At 44.8% G+C, this 19992-nt stretch overlaps 2 protein-coding genes across 2 annotated transcripts in view; both read left to right on the forward strand.

Annotated features, from left to right (window-relative positions):
• Nucleotides 1-19992, forward strand: part of LOC309550264 (uncharacterized protein) — a gene marked incomplete at its 5' end in the record, with an annotated part of 231995 nt that overhangs the window by 152072 nt on the left and 59931 nt on the right. The window lies entirely within an intron of this gene.
• LOC309549862 (uncharacterized protein) lies at nt 2868-3461 on the forward strand (the record flags this gene model as incomplete). The annotated part of the gene is made up of 1 exon (XM_082250358.1): nt 2868-3461. A coding segment is annotated over one exon (594 nt), but the record flags the coding sequence as incomplete, so codon positions are not given.

Here is a 19992-nt window from a genome sequence, read left to right on the forward strand (position 1 = left end):
CTACCTCCTTCCCTGATAGAATAGAGGAATAAAAAGAAGATTCGAGAAGTCACCAGAGAGATCATTGAGTTGCTGACAGGAGAGGTGAGCGGTGCTGGGAAGGACGTCATGATGGAGAATCAGCCGCCCCTCACATCACCGGGTAAGAGGAGACTTTATTGTAAAGGAGAGAGCAGTACGGAGGCTCCACCTAGATCCCCCATCATCTGATAAACACATAGAAACAATGTATTCAGTCAGTGTGTGTGTTTCCTACAGATGGATCCAGTAATGGGAACCCACCAGAGAGATGTCCCCGTCCTCTGTATTCCCGGGATTCCACACAGGAAGGTCACACCATCCCTCACCATCATCAGGTAGATGAGGAACAATCACTGATAGTATCATTAGGATCTGTACATTATCTGCATTGTTACCATTGATGTCATTTTTATTATATATTCAGAGTGGAATTCTGAGAGATTCTAAAGTTGAAGTTAAAGAAGAGATAAAAGAGGAGGATGATGAGGATGGGGTGATGGAGGAGTCAGAGTTTCTAAAAGAACACAAAGATCTGTACCAGGACACCATGGTGGAGTCATCCAGCTACAGAAACCCACCAGAGAGATGTCCCCGTCCTCTGTATTCCCGGGATTCCACACAGGAAGGTCACACCATCCCTCAATGTTACAAGGTTGGTGGATTGGAGCATCTAGAACATGGACTTCTGGAGAGGATGTATTTTTTTTTTTTTATATATATATATAATATTACAATAATGAAGCTTATATCTTCCAGATGATATTCTCTCTCATTTTCTTTGTTTAGAGTGGAGATCCAATCGATATAGAATTTGAGGTTAAAGCAGAAGAAGAAGAGACGTATGTGAGGGATGATCAGCAGTCTATGGAGGAGGATGGAATAACGGGGACATTTATAGAGGAGGACACTCCTACAGAGATCAGCACAGGTGGGTCATTAACACTAAATACATTCCTCCGCCCACACTGCTCACTGATTGGTCCAGAGTAGTGCGCGGATTGGGTGATATTAGCCTGTAATACCCTGGTCACTTTCCTGAGCTGTGTTCCCCATCCTGTATTCCTGTATTTCTCTCGGATAATCTTCCTTCTCTGTGCTGCAGACACAATTTGTCTCTAGACTGGATTTATGGAGATTCTGGGGTTCAGCTGGGAGCAAAATGTTGATTTTTACCATATAAGCTGCTTGACCTAGACACCTGGGGTATGTACCTTGAGTCTTCTGCCCCATGCCCGGGTCTAGCAAGATCTCTGACAGAACAATTCTCCCAGGGTTCCTTGCTCTGTTATTTGCTGGCTGTGCCGGGTGGAGGGATATGTCTGTATAGTCTCACACCCAAGTCACTGAGTGCAGTCTCAGGAGATAGGAGGCAGCGGTGTGGGACCTCTGCAACTGATTACTGAACACAAATATTTTGACTCCTGAACCCTGCACTATATACTCTATGTTGTACATTACATACTCCTGACCCCTGCACTATATACTCTGTGTTGTACATTACATACTCCTGACCCCTGCACTATATACTCTGTGTTGTACATTACATACTCCTGACTTCTGCCCTCTACCCACTGTTATATATACACATAATATGGATTGTCTTTTGTTACACCCATTTCCTACCATCTGGACATTTTATATCTGATGATTTGATTGGAGGACAGACTTTTACATGTTGATAATAATGTGATAACATCCTCCAACTTTGGAACCTTAAACAGAAAGTGATAATGAGGGAGGAGTCAGTAACCCAATGATGGTGGACTTCAGGATCAGTCCAGTCTTCATCTTGGTTGTTCTCCCCTATCCTCACTCTCTGACCTCTGGTGGGGCTCAGCCCCGCTGTTATTCATGACTAAATCATGGACTAAATAAGGAAGTGCAGGACTTCTTGTGTTGGGAAGATGGCAATGAGTGATAGAGGGGGAGGGGACGCTCGTCCTATAATCCCCTCATCACTGTCACTCCTATAAAAGACAGTTCTCGTTGTTTCCTCACTCTCTGACTAAGGTCCATGAATAAAGAATTGAACTGGTTGGAGATCAGAGGACCCATTTGCTAGTTACCTTGGGGGGGGGGGGGGGGGATTGTAAGATCCTCAGAGACAAAGTTGCCTGATGTGGGCGGAGTCCTGGTTTAGGGGAACCAATCTGCTGATGTCTAGTAATAATCTTTGTATTTCTATTTTAGTAGATGGACGGGAGATGAGGAAAACCTCAGAGGATTGTCTCACTTTGTCTCCAGACTGTAAAGTAGAAGATGAGGACATCACACAGTATAGTCCAGGAGAAAACCTGGCTACCTTAAGATTGCACACTGGTGAGAAGCCGCATTCCTGTCCTGAGTGCGGGAAATGTTTTTCAGAGAAGTCCAATCTTTCCACGCATCAGAGATCTCACACTGGTGAGACGCCGTATTACTGTCCTGAGTGCGGGAAATGTTTTTCAGAGAAGTCCAATCTTTCCAAGCATCAGAGATCGCACACTGGTGAGAAGCTGTATTCCTGTCCTGAGTGCGGGAAATGTTTTTCAGAGAAGTCCACTCTTTCCAGGCATCAGAGATTGCACACTGGTGAGAAGCCGTATTCCTGTCCTGAGTGTGGGAAATGTTTTTCAGAGAAGTCCACTCTTTCCAGGCATCAGAGATCGCACACTGGTGAGAAGCTGTATTCCTGTCCTGAGTGTGGGAAATGTTTTGCACGGAAGTACCATCTTTCCAAACATCAGAGATCTCACACGGGCGAGAAGCCGTATTCCTGTCCTGAGTGCGGGAAATGTTTTTCAGAGAAGTCCATTCTTTCCAAGCATCAGAAATCGCACACTGGTGAGAAGCCATATTCCTGTCCTGAGTGCGGGAAATGTTTTTCAGAGAGGTCCACTCTTTCCAGGCATCAGAGATCGCACACTGGTGAGAAGCTGTATTCCTGTCCTGAGTGTGGGAAATGTTTTGCACAGAAGTACCATCTTTCCAAACATCAGAGATCTCACACGGGGGAGAAGCCATATTCCTGTCCTGAGTGCGGGAAATGTTTTTCAGAGAAGTCCATTCTTTCCAAGCATCAGAAATCGCACACTGGTGAGAAGCCGTATTCCTGTCCTGAGTGTGGGAAATGTTTTTCAGAGAAGTCCAATCTTTCCACACATCAGAGATTGCACACTGGTGAGAAGCCGTATTCCTGTCCTGAGTGTGGGAAATGTTTTTCAGAGAAGTCAAATCTTTCCACACATCAGAGATTGCACACTGGTGAGAAGCCGTATTCCTGTCCTGAGTGCGGGAAATGTTTTTCGGTGAAGTCCCATCTTAACATGCATCAGAGATCTCACACGGGGGAGAAGCCGTATTCCTGTTCTGAGTGCGGAAAATATTTTGCACGGAAGTACCATCTTTACAAACATCAGAGATCTCACACTGGGGAGAAGCCGTATTCCTGTCCTGAGTGAGGGAAATATTCCTCACTGAAGTCCTGGTCTTCCTGTATATCAGGGGTCCCACACAACCCTGGATGTGTATTAGTGCCTTGAGTGCGGGAAATGTCTTCAATATGAATGTTGGTGGACATGTGGGGAAGAGGCACACCCTGATATACACCTCAGATATACTCCATGGCTGATCTTCATCATGTAAGAAACACTTCATAAGGAGATCAGAGATCACCAAAGTCATGGATGAAGTGTTGTCCCATGTCGGCCATTGATAGCAGGAGAAAAATAAAAATGGAGTCCTTACCTTTCATTGGCTGAGTACATTTTGTGTGGGAAGATTTCACAAACACCCACAGGTCTGGTTGTTATAAATGTGTTGATGAAATGTGACTCGCATTCCCCCAGTCATGGCGAATTGGCATTTCCTATAATGGTCAATTCCATCTAGTGGCCATAATGTGCTTTCCTGACAGATGTCCATGGCAGCATACGTTTGTGTAGCCCCTCCCTCGTTCCTCCCCCTTAAGACCCCACCCCCATTAATGTTCAGGATAAGCCAATGGCTGCGTTTCTTTTTTGTCCTCCTCACTTATAGGACCATTTTTGTATGAAGTTTTCCTGTGCGGATGTCAGGAGCTTCCTTTGGTATCCAGAAGTCTTCCAGGATGTCCAGGATGTCCCGAGTGGTCATTGAGTCCCCAGCTATCAGCGGGGTGGTGTTATGGCACACATATGTAGAGGATCCATGCCTGGAGAGTGGGCCCTGCCATCGGCGGCCATTTGCATTGGCTGGGAGCCCAGCTGTTAGCGGGTGGCCATTAAGTGTAAGACACGTGAAATTAGTTTCGAAGCGAATACAAATTCCGACATTTTTGGTTATTCCTAGATTCGGATGTATCCAAATCTCCAAATGAAATTGTAATGAATTTTGTTGAAATCTGTTAAAATTTGTTTTGTTTTTTCAGTTTCGAATGAATTCCAACTTTTCAGAACGATTCAAATTCGGATCAGTCAAAAAAAAAAAAAACGATTGACCGATGCAAATTCTGTGTGAAGAAATAGTTGGTTGTTGAGCAGCAAGCCGGGAAGCCGGCTGGCCGCATCCTTACCAACCATGACTCATCAGCTGTCAGCAAGCTTCCCCACCGACTGGAATGAAAAGAATGCCGGCATTGCCTGGCAATAGAAAAAAACAGCGTGGTCCCCCCTCCCCCCCAGTCCATACCAGACCCTTCGGGGGCTAAAATGAGAAAAAAAACAGCGTGGGTTCTCCCCTAAAATCTATACCAGACCCTTTACCCCGGCATGCAGCCTGACAGGTCAGGAAAGTGGGAGGGACGAGTGAGGCCCCCCCTCCTTAACCATACCAGGCCACATGTCCTCAACATGGGGGGGTGCTGTGGGGAAACTCTGCCCACCCCCCACCCCAAAGCACCTTGTCACGATGTTGATTTGGACAAGGGTCTCTTCCCCACAACCGTGGCCTGTGGTTGTGGGGGTCTGCAGGCAGTGGGCTCGTTGTAACATGAAAGCCTCTTTTACCAAGGGGGCCCCCAGATCCTGCCCCCCCCATGTGAATGAGTATCGGGACTATAGTACCTGTACCTATTCACCAAAAAAGTGGCAAAAAGTAATAAAAACACACACAATTTTTGAAAAATCGTTTATTTTAAAAGAACTACTGCAGGCTCCTCCCCCATTTGACATTTTTTTACATAAGTAAGGGGGCACTGATGGCACTGCCCCCTTCTGACATCATGGATCGGTGCACGCTGGGTCCCTGGTGTCAGAAGGGGCATGGCCACCAGGTGATGTAGACAGGTGACCCCGCCCCTTACTTATATAAAAGATGTGAAACGGGGAGTCTGCAGTAGGCAGAGGGCCTCCATGATGGCGAGAGCGTCTTTTTTTAATTCATTTTTTTGGGTGTGGTGGGCGTTGTGATTGATGACGGATCTACATCGGGGGAGGCTGGATTTTATTTTTTAATAAAGAATTTTTCAAAAATTGTGTGTGTGTTTTTATTACTTTTTGACACTTTTTTGGTGAACAGGTACTATGGTCCCGATACTCATTCACATGGGGGGATCTGGGGGCCCCCTTGGTAAAAGGGGCTTTCATGTTACGACGAGCCCACTGCCTGCAGACCCCCACAACCACAGGCCACGGTTGTGGGGAAGAGGCCCTTGTCCCCATCAATATGGGGACAAGGTGCTTTGGGGTGGGGGGCAGAGCTGCCACAAAACACCCACCCCCACCCAATAGTGAGGACATGTGGCCTTGTATGGGTTGGAAGGGGGGCGCTCACTTGTCCCCCTTTTCCTGACTTGCCGAACTGCATTCTCAGGTTAAGATCCGGTATGGATTTTGGGGGACTCCACGCCATTTATTTTTTTTACATTTTGGCTTGGGCCTGGTATCGACTGGGGGGGAGGGGACTACATGTAACTTTTTTCATGAGAGTCCCAACATCCTATCTTTCCAGAGAAATGGGAACCTACAGATGTTTACAAGGAACCACTGTCATATGTGTGGACTTTAAGGGCACAGCATGAGACAGATAACAACTACATGGATTTATCCTAAAATAATATTTATTGATTTATCTAAAACCAGATCTCAATAAAATGAGGAAACTGGCCCCAAACTGAGCTCAGCTCGTACACAGGAGATCAATGTCTCCTACTAATTTCACTCATGTACATCATACATATATAAGGATAAGTTGGTATATATTATAAGCAGGGCCATCTTTAAGGCAGGGCAAAAGGGGCAGCTGACCTGGGCCCCATCATTGTTGTGGGGCCCAAAGCAGCTGCCTCATACTTGCCAACTATCCCTGTTTAAATTCCCTTAAAGTTTTAGTCCAACAGCTTTCCAGCTCTGCCCTATTGCCATGTACAGATGAATCCCCTGCAGACCCTGTGTTTACCTGTAAATAACCTGCAATGATATGTAAATTGCGTGGCATTAAAGTGGAGTTCCACCCTAATTTTATACTTACCTCCATCTTCTCGCTCCAGGTCACCTGAAAAAGAAATGGATAATCGCATTTTTTTTTTTACTTACCTCGTAGCGTAGAAAATATACTTACCTTACTTCCTTCTTCCTCGGCCGCGGCCCATCGTCACTTCCTGGCTCTGCAATGATTCCTGGGAGCTGAACGTCATCGCTCCCAGGAATCATTGCGCCTGCACCGGCCCCGACGTCAGTTCCGGGGCGCGCGCATCATCCCCTTCTAAACAGCTTCTGGGCATGCCCAGAAGCTGTGGAGGGATGACGCGCGCGCACCAGAAGTGACGGCGGGGCCGGTGCAATGCATCGAGGGACCGAAGAAGGCGGAAGAGGACGCCGAAGAGGATCTCGCTGGCTTCAAGCTGCCCACATCTGAGATGGCAGCGCTGGACAAGACGTTTTCAAGGAAAGTATTTGTCCTAACAAGTAAGTGCAACCCGGGATAGATCAGAGGCTAGCCATTGTGGAATGTACTAGCCCTGACTGTCCCGGGGGTATTTAAAAAAAAAAAAAAATCCAGGGTGGAACTCCACTTTAATATGTAAATAGCCGCGGACCAGCTGCATTGATATGTAAATAGAGGCAGCATTCATATGTATATCATGACACCCTGAGGTCATATCCACCTTTACTTCTGTTGAATGCTGCCCACTGGGGAGGTAAAGGCTTGAAAGTCCTGTCTACAACTGAGATCATTAAGCCTACCATCAGCCTGTTCTGCAAAGGTAAGCAAATTGTAGGGGAACCTTTTTTCAAAACACCATGGTGGCACAGCACCGTGAATTTTGGTGGATGTAAATATGCACATCTCAGCAGATGTGTGAAGGTGTCATTAACAATTAATGCCACTGCTGTGTACCAGGTGAAGGGCAGCACATTTCTGTGGTGTCAGGAAAGCAATTTTGCATGTTTTCCTGACACAAGAAATGTGAATGCAGTCTAAATGTCTCAGTTACATTGGTGGTCAGTGTAAATCTTCTCATTACATTGGGCTTGGTGAAAAATCCTTTCATTCACACTAGTGGTCAGTGTAAATGTCCCCCTTACTTTGGTTGTCGGTGTAACTTCTTCATTACATTGATGATCAGTGTACATTTCCCTTTACAGTGGTGGTAAGTGCAGAATTGCCCTTACATTGGTGGTCAGTACAAATCTCCTCTACAATGGTTGTCAGTGTAAACTCCTGCTTACATAGAGGTCATTGTATATTCCCCCTTACACTGGTGGTTGGTAACATGCTCCTATTACATTGGTGTCAGTGTAGAAATCCCTCTTTATATTGGTGGGGGCATAAAATCACCCATTGCATTGTGGTCAGTGCAAATTGCCCCTCACATTGGTGGTCAGTGTAGAATCTCCCCTCACATTGGTGGTCAGTGTAGAATCCCCCACTATATACTTGCCAAAGATTTCCTGCTTTGCTCTACATGATTCAGAATTTGCCACAGTGTACTGCCTCCTGACTAATCCCATCCCTCCACCACTGCCACTGATCCCATCTACCCCTCAGCATTGCCACTGATCACCCCCTTTCCCCAGCAATGCCACTGATCCCAGGAGTCTTAGTATCCCTAGGAGTTTTCTATCTATTGATGGGTCCCCTCACCTCCCCAGTCCATGGTGTGCACCAAGCAACCAATCAGTGGGCAGTATTATGTGCACTAACCTCTTGCAACCAATTATTGATCGGTAAGGATGTGCAGTAACCTCTAGCAACCAATCAGTGAGCAGTAATAATATGTAGTGACCTCTAGTAACCAATTAGTGAGTGGTAAGGATGTTCAGTAACCTCTAGCAACCAATCAGGGAGCAGTGTTATTGTACAGTAATCTCTAGAAACCAATCAACAAGCAGTAGTCATGTGCTGTAACCTCGAGCAAATAAACAGTGAGCCATAGCATGTGCTGTAACCTCTAGCAGTCAGTCAGTGAGCAGTAATGATACACTGTAACCTCTGGCAACCAATTGCAATTGCTGCCTGATCTAAATAAGTAAACTGATTTTGAGTCTAGCTGCTGTTTATTGTATGTTTCAGAGAAGGTGGAGAGCGAAATTGCATGGGGGGCCCAAGAAAATTTTGCCCAGGGTCCAATCAATATTAAAGACGGCCCTGATTATAAGGTTTGTGTAGGTATAGATATTTCCTCTCTTCACTTAGATGTAACATTTAGTGACGACCATGTACTTTATTACTGAATATATCTTATTACTATTATAACAATCTCCTTACTATATGGATTTTTTTGTCTCAGCTTTTTTTGTATACATGTCTGCATCATATTTGTTACTGATGTCAACATTTGTATCAATTACTGTATGTATAATAAATGACTACGTTCAGATTCTATTTTTGTATATCTTAGTTTGTGACCGGCCTCATTTAAAGTCCCATGACCTCTGTTTTCTGTTTGCATTAACCATTAGGGATGGAGGCACGTCACTGTGTTTGCTTCGGATCATATTCCTCTATCTTCCTCTGTTCACTGGTCAACGCGTTTCACACAAGGCTTCTTCAGGACTATGTAGATGTACAGACAGTTTTCTCTTAAAATGAACAGACTCGATATTAGTGTTTCATAAACATAGAACATAATCTGTATTCATGTACATCATAATAAATACAAACATGACTTACTAGCACACGGCCTTCCTTCCAACCCCCATCAAATTAACCCGACCTGGGGCAGACACAGGGGGGAAAAATCAGACCAAAATGTGTTGTGTATATAGGTATCTGTCCTGATGATCCTAGGTACAAGATAAAATATACAGTATCTCACAGAAGTAAGTACACCCCTCACATTTTTGTAAATATTTAATTCTATCTTTTCATGTGACAACACAGAAGAAATTACACTTTGCTACAATGTAAAGTAGTGAGTGTACAGCTTGTATAACAGTGTACATTTGCTGTTCTTTTTAAAATAGCTCAACACACAGACATTAATGTCTAAATCACTGGTTAGAAAAAATGGATTTTTGTAAAATCTTACCGTAAAATCCTTTTCTCTTAGCTCATCGACAGACGTAGTCCTCGGTGATACACCACCTTCGGGTTATGTTACCTCCGCAGGAGCAGGACTAGACAGGAAATTAAAAAGCTCTGGCCACACCCTAGGGGCAGTCCCAGAGGGTATATCCTCTCTCTCTCTGCCTCAGCAAATCAGTTATGTGAAAAAGCAGTGCTTAGAGAATTTAACCCAACCCAACTCCAAAACAGAGGGGCGGGGACTATGTCTGTCGATGAGCTAAGAGAAAAGGATTTTACGGTAAGATTTTACAAAAATCCATTTTTCTCTAGCGCTCATCGACAGACGTAGTCCTCGGTGATACACCACCTTCGGGACGTCCCAGAGCAGTATCACAACTGAGGGGTGGGAAAATGAAAATCAAATCCCAATCTAGAAGGCCCAACCGGTGCCAACTAGAAGTTTACAATGCTCATCCTTAATGATGAGACTCAACAAAAAAACAGAAAAAAACCCTCGAGGTAGACCACCGGTCTCCTCAAATTGCGGCCTGCAAAACCTTGCGGCCAAATGAGGCATCCGCCGATGCCGTCACATCAATTTTATAGAATTTTGTAAAGGTATGTACCGACGACCAGGTGGCCGCCTTACATACCTGGACCACTGACGCCTGATGGCGAAAGGCCCAGGAAGTACTGAGCGCTCGAGTGGAGTGCGCCCTAACAGGGAACGGAGGACTCTGACCCTTAATAGAATAAGCCTGTACCACCGTTTGTCTAATCCATTTGGCAATGGTCGTTGCAGATGCAGGCAAACCCTTTCTGGGGCCATCCGTGATCACAAAAAGTGAATCCGTCTTACGGAATGATTCCGTAGCTTTCAGGTATACCCTGATTGCCCGAACCATATCTAAGGAATGCAACGCATGTTCCCGATGATGCTTGGGCTGAGGACACAAGGAAGGTAGTACAATATCTTCATTCAGATGAAAATCTGAAACCACCTTGGGAAAAAAAGATGGCTTAGGATGAAGTACTACCTTATCCCTATGAATCACTAGGTATGGTGACTGGCATGATAATGCAGCCAGTTCTGACACCCTGCGAGCAGAAGTAATAGCCACCAAGAAGGCCACCTTCTGGGATAAAGTAAGCAAGGGAATCTCCCTAATGTTTTCAAAGGGAGGTTTCTGTAGAACCGACAAAACCAAATTAAGATCCCAGGGCGGTAAGGGCGCGCGGACTGGAGGAGCCAGGTGCCGCACCCCCTGGATGAAATTCCGCACCAAGGATTTGGTAGCTAAAGGCTTCTGAAAGAAGATTGCTAATGCTGAAACTTGACCCTTAATGGTGCTCAAGGCTAGCTTCTGCTCAACCCCTTGTTGCAAAAAGGCCAATATTCGAGACACCGAATAGGTACGTGGAGGAAATCCTAAAGATTCGCACCACGCAATATAAGTCTTCCATGTGTGATAATAGACTTTGCTGGAAGTCGCTTTCCTTGCTTTAATAAGGGTAGGAATGACTGAAGTAGATAAACCTCTGTCCTTCAGTACTTGGGTCTCAATGGCCAGGCCATTAAAACCAGCGACTGTAAAGCACGAAGGTAAATTGGTCCTTGAGACCACAGACACTCCCTGAGACGAAGTTCCCACGGAACGTCTGCGATTAACATGTCCAAGTCGGCCAGGCCGGCTTGAGGAGGCCAGCCTAGAATTTCTAGGACCACTGGCGCTGATTGGATCTGAACCAGGCGTCCCTAGAGCTATCTGGCCCCGACCATCCGAGAAAGTCTGGTCGTTTTCTGTTCCCACACATTTATCAAATACCTGATAGTTATCAGGAAAGGTGATCTTTTCTGGTTGAACCTCAGGGACCGAAGTCACCCGACTAGAGGCTGCTTGGCCTATCTGGTCAACCAGATCCGATTCCTGTGAGGTATCGGGACTAATCTTAGGAAAAGGTAAAGGAAAAGATCTATTCAGGGAACGGTAACTACCGCTTCCTGTAGTACTTAAATGTTGGAAGGGAAGAATCGCACCGGTAGTAGTGGTTGATGCTCGATCTAATGTCCTGAATACCGGTGAAAACGTCCCCCCACCCTGAAACCGGGTGGGGGCGCACCTTCAGGCTGTGTACTCCTTTACTTCGGGTTTGGCTGGGTTGGTCCCCTGCTTGTCCGACCAGCCCTTCTTGAACCCTCCTGGAGGAATCTTGCCTTTCCCGCTAGTACCAGCCGGGCGTCCTTTATGGGCGGTAAAGAAAGGTCCTCGCTTGTTGCGAGGTCCCTTAGCTTTTGCAGCCTGTGGCAAAAAAGTGCTCTTGCCCCCAGTGGCATCCTTAATGATTTCATCTAGGTTGGCCCCAAATAGACGATTCCCCTGAAAAGGGAGATTGGTCAAGGTCTTTTTGGAACCTAGGTCAGCTGACCAGCATTTTAACCACAGCACACGTCTGAGGATCACTGCTAACTTAGATGCATGCCCTAATAGGGGAGTAGTGTCCAAGGCTGCGTCACAGATAAACCGTAGCCCTTGTATGATCTGTTCCATCAAATCAGATGTCTCCTGGGGAATATCTTTTCCCCTAAGATCTTGGCGTACCATTTTCGCCCATTCCGTAAGTGTCTGGGAAACTAGACCAATAACGATTACTGGTCTAAATGCTGACCCTATCAGAGAAAAGATAGTGCGGGACTCTGCTTCTATCTTTCGATCCACCGGATCCTTAAAGGACGAAGTGTCCTCCACTGGAATAACCGTGGCTTTATTCAGCCTGGAAATAGGCGGATCCACGATTGGTGGTACCGTCCATTTCTTAATGATGGATTCCTCAAACAGATAGCGTCTAGCAATACGCTTGGAAATAGTAAAGGTACGCTTAGAATGCTCCCATTCTCCTTTAATCTGATTACCAAAACATTTAGGTACAGGAAAAGCCTTCGCCGTCTTGATGGGCTTATTAGTACCAAAAGGCATCTCTGTTTCAGTTGCCTCTGCCGGTAAAGCCTCAAGTTTTAAGGTTTCTTGCACTGCCACAACTAGTGCGTCCACCAATGCTTCTTCCTGAATAATAGCAAGAGAAGAAGCGTCCTCCTCACTTTCTGAGGGGGCTTTACCTGGGATAGCAGCCCTTGCAGAGGAACCTGCAACTGCCGTGACCATCTCTGAATCTGAGTCAGAGGTGTCAGATAGTATAGGGGTAGGCGGGGGTCGCTTCCTTGACCCCCGTCCCTGACAGGCCGCCTCCACCCGAGCCACCATAGACTCCAAAATTGCTGTAAATGACTCTATACTCTGTGCACCGGCGGGTCCCGAGGCCCCCTCGAGGGAAACAGGTGGGGGAATATGTGTGGCAGGGTCCATGATAACTCCAGTTACTTCCTGGATAATATAATTCAAAAGTAAAGAAAAAAACTTTTTTTTTTTTTTTTCTTTTCTGACCCCCAGCGCCACAAAAAGCCCCTTAGTGTTACCTGCTAGCTATCGATCGAGAGAGAGAGAGATAGACCCCCAGGCTTACCACCTGATGCTCAGAGTTAAACTGCAACAGCTTACAGCGCTGTCTTGACAAACAGGAAGTCTTTTGGCTGGCTGCCCAGGAAGAAAGGAGGCGGCTCCGCCCCTCTGCACGCCTTCCGGCGCCTCCCCCAAGCTCCACGAGGTGTAGGATCACCTCAAACATGGCCGCCCCCATGCTGGAGACACGAGGCTACGCCAAAATGGCGGCTCGTGCGATCCTGCAAGAAAAAATGGCGGCGGCCTGCTGAATGGCGGTGTGCTGCAGGGCACACAACACTGTCTCTGCCTGGGGATATGGCGTGGTTGGCGGTATCGGCCCTGGCGGACCGCATGGCCGTTCGGGAGGCCTGCTAATAGCTGGAGATCTGATTTGGAAGGCAGTCTACATGTCCGTGGCTTCTGACTGGTAGGTAGCTTATACTTAACCCATAAGATTCCCAGAATGCCACAGATTACATCTTTTAAACATGTATACAATAGATTGTTAGCTCCCAAACCAAGCCTCCTGGCTTTTTGTACACAAAAAATCACACTCAAAGTAGGAGGATCTGTGACATGTTATAGGATAGAAAGGACTCTTTCTTACCATACAGAGAGGGGCCCGCGTTCACCACAAAACCCGTCAGGGAAAAAGGGGGAACATACTACTCACCATACCGGAACCAGGCGGGCACCAACTCCTGACAGTACCCCTCTCCACCGGGGCGGGAGGGCTGTCGACCGATACGAACGCCGTGACTCATGGTCTTTGGCGTTTCAGCGAGACGTTTAACTCGCGGGTTTAGTCCTTTTAATGGGACTTTGTCGCGGCCGACCCAGCGCGGAGCTATGGCCTGCACGCGCTCGTAGGCTGAACTGGGGTGACCACCGGATCTCAACATCCAGCCCGTCGCCCAGTTCAGCTTTCTTGCTTGAAGATCTCACAGGAACACTGGAGAAAAAAAGCTGTCTAAAAAATCCTTTAAGAAAAAAATTCTTGCCAGGACCTAAGATCCCAGCAAGGTATCTAGGTCCTTACTCCTAACTAGACAGAAAATAACTGATTTGCTGAGGCAGAGAGAGAGAGGATATACCCTCTGGGACTGCCCCTAGGGTGTGGCCAGAGCTTTTTCATTTTCTGTCTAGTCCTGCTCCTGCGGAGGTAACATAACCCGAAGGTGGTGTATCACCGAGGACTACGTCTGTCGATGAGCGCTAGAGAAAGTGAGTACACCCCTAAGTGAAAATGTCCAAATTGGGCTCAATTAGCCATTTTCCCTCCCCGGTGTCATGTGACTCGTTAGTGTTACAAGGCCTCAGGTGTGAATGGGGAGCAGGTGTGTTAAATTTGGTGTTATAGCTCTCACTCTCTCATACTGGTCACTGGAAGTTCAACATGGCACCTCATGGCAAAGAACTCTCTGAGGATTTGAAAAAAAAAAAAGAATTGTTGCTCTACATAAAGATGGCCTAGGCTTTAAGAAGATTGCCAAGACCCTGAAACTGAGCTGCAGCACAGTGGCCAGGACCATACAGCAGTTTAACAGGACAGGTTCCACTCAGAACAGGCCTCGCCATGATCGACCAAAAAAGTTGAGTGCACATGCTCAGCATCATATCCAGAGGTTGTCTTTGGGAAATAGACGTATGAGTGCTGCCACCAATGCTGCAGAGATTGAAGGGGTGGGGGGTTAGCCTGTCAGTGCTCAGACCATACGCCGCACACTGCATCAAATTGGTCTGCATGGCTGTCATCCCAGAAGGAAGCCTCTTCTAAAGATGATGCACAAGAAAGTGTGCAAACAGTTTGCTGAAAACAACTAAGGACATGGATTACTGGAACCATGTCCTGTGGTCTGATGAGTCCAAGATAAATGTATTTGGTTCAGATGGTGTCAAGAGTGTGTGGCGGCAACCAGGTGAGAACTACAAAGACAAGTGTGTCTTACCTATAGTCAAGCATGGTGGTGGGGGTGTCATGGTATGGGGCTTCACGAGTGCTGCCGGCACTGGGGAGCTACAGTTCATTGAGGGAACCATTAATGCCAACATGTACTGTGACATACTGAAGCAGAGCATGATCCCCCCCCATTTCGGAGACTGGGCCGTAGGGCAGTATTCCAACATAACGACCCCAAACACCTCCAAGACGACCACTGCCTTGCTAAAGAAGATCAGAGTAAAGGTGATGGACTGGCCAAGCATGTCTCCAGACCAAAACCCTATTGAGCATCTGTGGGGCATCCTCAAATGGAAGGTGGAGGAGGGGAAGGTCTCTAACATCCACCAGCTCTGTGATGTCATCATGGAGGAGTGGAGGAGGACTCCAGTGGCAACCTGTGAAGCTCTGGTAAACTCCATGCCCAAGAGGGTTAAGGCAGTGCTGGAAAATATTGGCAGCCACACAAAATATTGACACTTTGGGCCCAATTTGGACATTTTCACTTAGGGGTGTACTCACTTTTGTTGCCAGCGGTTTAGACATTAATGGCTGTGTGTTGAGTTATTTTGAGGGGACAGCAAATTTACACTGTTATACAAGCTGTACACTCACTACTTTACATTGTAGCAAAGTGCAATTTCTTCAGTGTTGTCACATGAAAAGATAGAATAAAATATTTACAAAAATGTGAGGGGTGTACTTACTTTTGTGATATACTATATATGTGTAGTAGTGTGATCTTAGACATACAAATTCTTTTTTTTTTTTTTTTTTTTTTTTCAAATATAAATTTTATTTAGGAATTCAAAATATATACATTAACGATTCAGCATATAATACAATACCTTTTTAACATTATTACTATTCTTTTACTGTTTGCTTGACTTATATTCCTTCATTATTTTCTTTATAATCCCCACCCAACCCCCCTCCCCCTCCCTCTCTAGCCACCCCCAACCGCAGAGAAAGAGAGAGAAAAAAAAGTTATATAAATTATATTATATTTATTCAAAGTATTCCGTTACCAGTAATATGGAGGACCCATTACCCCCCATGTCTGATTTTCTTCCACTTATCCTATTATAAATTGTTTCCCTTCCTCAGAGACGATAAAATGATTCCATAATTCCCATATTTTTTTATACTTTCCCTGTCTATTTTGAGATGCAGCAATTAACTCTTCCATTCTTCTAATATCCTCGACTCTTTGTATCCATTCTACCATCGAGGGGGGTTGTGTTTTTTTCCAGTTGCCTGGGATGCATGCCTTAGCCGCATTTACCAAGTAAGGAATGATAGAACTTTCATATCTCCCCACTGGCATATCCGCCACCTGCAGCAAAAAAAAAAAAAAACTGATTTTCTTCTATTTTATATTCCTTGAATTTTTGAATAATAGTCTTCACTCCCGCCCAGAATGGTTTTATGTCTACACAGGTCCAAAGAATATGGAACAGTGTACCCACTTCTTTTCTACATCTCCAGCAAAGGTCCGATTCCCTCGGGAACCAACTGTGGATTTTCTTAGGTGTAATATACCATCTCGTTATGAGCTTGTAATTCAGCTCTTGAATTTTGACACAGCCAGATGGTTTAAAAGTAAATCTTAATATCCTCTGGATCTGTTCACTTGTCAGATTACATTCCAAGTCCCTTCCCCATTTCTCCATCCATGGTAACTCCGGCTGTTCTTCCGGGTTCGTCAGTAGCCCATTAGCGATTGATAATGTATGTAATAGAATCCCTGGCTTCACACAGTATTGTTCAAATCTCGTTAATGTTCTACAGAAACTCTCCGGTTTTGGTATTGAAGCCAGATAATGATGCATTTGAATTGCTTGCCAAAAAGGCATATCATATATTCCCATTCTATCAATCAATTGGTTAATTGAGGGCCATTTTTTTGTATCAAAAAAGACGAGGCCTGTTCATATTTCTTCTCCCTCAATACAGCAAACTGTCTCTTATCTAGAAACAAAGAAAGGTAAAATTTGGTAAACTGGTGAGTGGACATACTGGATGCCTTTGCTGTAATACTATCAGCTGGGCTTCCATTATGCCCCCAATTACCTTTCAGAGGAGGGATGGGCCACCTCCAGGCTCACCTGCCCCATATCTATCCATCCGCTTGCATGTGCTTCCACTGTGAAGGCTCTTATAAATTCATTAGAGTAGGACTGCAGGTAATACAGGGAGCCGTGGAGTGGCCCTGCAGCTTTCACATGCGTTTGCAAATGTGTGTTAACTAAACCCCTGTTTTGACGCAAACTGTTAGACAGGTTAATTTGGTTGGTAAGCAGACTGGCTAGCAGATTGAACTGGGAATTTTACCTTTGTTTGTTTCATGTGTGGAGCCCTTCCATGTGTTCTTTGCTATGAAGGCCAGTAATAGGTGGGGGCAGTGGCCATTTTGTTTGTTGTCTCTTATCTAGGCCTGGTGTAAACTGGGGGTTCCCCAATATTGGGAATAGGGGGGACTCGTTCGTTGTCAGTTTAGTATAAGTATTTAATTGCCTACACAAACGTAATGTATTTCCTATTATTAAATGGTTTTTCAGGTCTTTAGGTAATGTCTGATAACACCATATCTCTCTCTTCAAGTCCACCTCTGTTTGTGCTTGCCCAATTTGCACCCAAAGTTTATTTTCCGAGTGGTGCCACCAATCCAGAACTCTGGCCACTTGCGTGGCCTGATAATATGCCCGTATATCTGGGAATGTTAAACCCCCTTTTTTCTTTGGTAGCGTTAAAATTCGTCTTGCTATTCGTGGTTTTTTATGGGTCCAAATATATTTCACAAACAAGGAGTGTACTGCATTAAAAAAAACGCTCGGGATCTTAACAGGCAACGCTCGCAACAAATACAGGAACTTTGGCAGAACTGTCATCTTTAATAGATTGCATTTGCCAAACCAGGAATGCATCCCACTATGCCATTGTTCTAGTAATTTCCTCATTATTGCAATCAAGGGCAGAAAATTGAGATCGTACACCTGTATTAATTTTGCTGGTATATATGTCCCCAGATATCTCACCGCCTCCTCCTTCCACTTGAAACCAAAGCTGCTTTTCAATACATTTGCTTGGGATATAGGTAACCCTATTCCCATAGCCTCTGACTTACCAAAGTAAATTTTCAAATATGACATAGCGCCAAATTTTTTAAACTCTTGTATCAGGTTTGACAGTGATATACTAGGATTGGTCAGAGAGAATAATAGATCATCCGCGTAAGCGGCGATTTTATATTGCTTCTCCTTTATCCTTACCCCCTCAATATCTTGATTCAATCTAATTCTACACAAAAAAGGCTCTAGTGTCAAGGCAAAGAGCAGGGGTGACAGTGGGCACCCTTGCCTTGTACCATTTCTTATTGGGAATGCATCTGATAATATACCATTGGCTTTAACCCTAGCTATTGGCTCTGTATAGACTCTAGTTATTTTTCCTAACATCGCTTTCCCCAGTCCAATGTACTTGAGCACGGCAAACAGGAAGGGCCAACCCACCCGATCAAATGCCTTCTCTGCATCCGTGCTCAGCACTACACACAGGGTCTTTTTTTCCTTTACTTCTTGTACTAGATTGAGGATTCGAGTAGTATTATCTCTTGCTTCCCTTGATGTCATGAATCCCACCTGATCTAAATGTACTAAGCTTAGGAGGACTCTTGCCAATCTATTTGCCAGTATTTTAGTGAATATCTTTAAATCCACATTCAGCAGAGATATTGGTCTATAGCTGCTGCATGAAGATGGATCCTTACCCTCTTTTAATACCAACGATATGTGGGCCGTAAGTGTGTCTCTAGTTAACTTTCCATCCATATCTGATGCATTATATTTTCTTGCTAAGTATGGACCTAGGATGTGAAACAGCGTCTGATAATATTGTGTCATTAGACCATCTGTTCCCGATGCTTTCCCAGGCTTCATTGATTTAAGTGCTTGCTGTATCTCTTCAATAGTAATTTCCGTCTCTACAGAGTCCCGATCTATCTCCATTAATTTGGGAAGCTGTGACTGAGCTATATATCTTTCAATATCCTGTAAAGAGGGCGGGATTTCTTTTAGATTATATAATGAGGTATATTATTTCTCAAATTCCGCTGTTATTTGTGTTGGTAAGGTTTTCTTGACCCCTTCTGCCGTAATAATATGTGGTATGTATGTATCAGGTATTTATTATTTAGTATTTTTAGTATGTATATATGTATCAGTATGTATTTAGTATGTATATATGTATATTTAGTATGTATATATGTATCAGGTATTTATTACCTGATTTGTAATTCATTTTACGGCACCTTTGAATAGCTGCTTTAGCTTTGTATTGCAACAAGTCCGTTATCTGTTTTCTAATCAATGTCAGTTCTCTCCTTACTGTCTCTGATAGGGTCTGCTTATGTCTTATCTCTAGCAAACTTCGTTTTTCAAAAACAAAGTTTTTCTAAAAGTTGTGACAGCTTCTCGTTCCTTTCCTTTTTAATACGAGCTCCATGCTTAACAAAAATTCCCCTCATCACCGACTTGTGGGTCTCCCAGAGGGTCCCCATCCGGCAATCAGGTTGATCATTTATCTCAAAGAAGATTTTCATCTCCTCTGATAGTTTCTCCTCTCTCTGAAGTAGATCCTCATTTAATGTCCAAAAGCGTCTTCTCTGTGAGGGATTTGATGTCAAGCTATACATTATTGATATAGGTGCATGATCTGACCATGTGATACTATCTATATCTGACTTTTTCACTGCCTGTAGCTGAGCATGGGGTTCAACAAAAAGGTCAATTCTGGAATAATTCTTATGTGGTATTGAATAGAATGTATATTCTTTTTCCGAGGGGTGCTGTAGACGCCATACATCTATCAGCTGGGCTTTGTATAAAGCCCTTAATATTCGTTTATTCATTCCCGAGGTAAGAGCAGTAATCCCAGAAGATGTATCTAATGCTGATATTAATGGTGCGTTAAAATCGCCTCCCAAAATTAATTGACCTTCTGTGTAATCCATCAGCTCAGTTAGAGTCCTAGAAATAAATGTATCTTGCCGAGTATTAGGTGTAGGGATGCACTGAAATTTCGGCCGCCGATATTTTCGGCTGAAAATGCTACTATTTCATTTCGGCC

Source organism: Pelophylax lessonae (assembly GCF_965119305.1).
Source record: "Pelophylax lessonae genome assembly, chromosome: 3".
NCBI classification, from domain to species: Eukaryota; Metazoa; Chordata; class Amphibia; order Anura; family Ranidae; genus Pelophylax; species Pelophylax lessonae.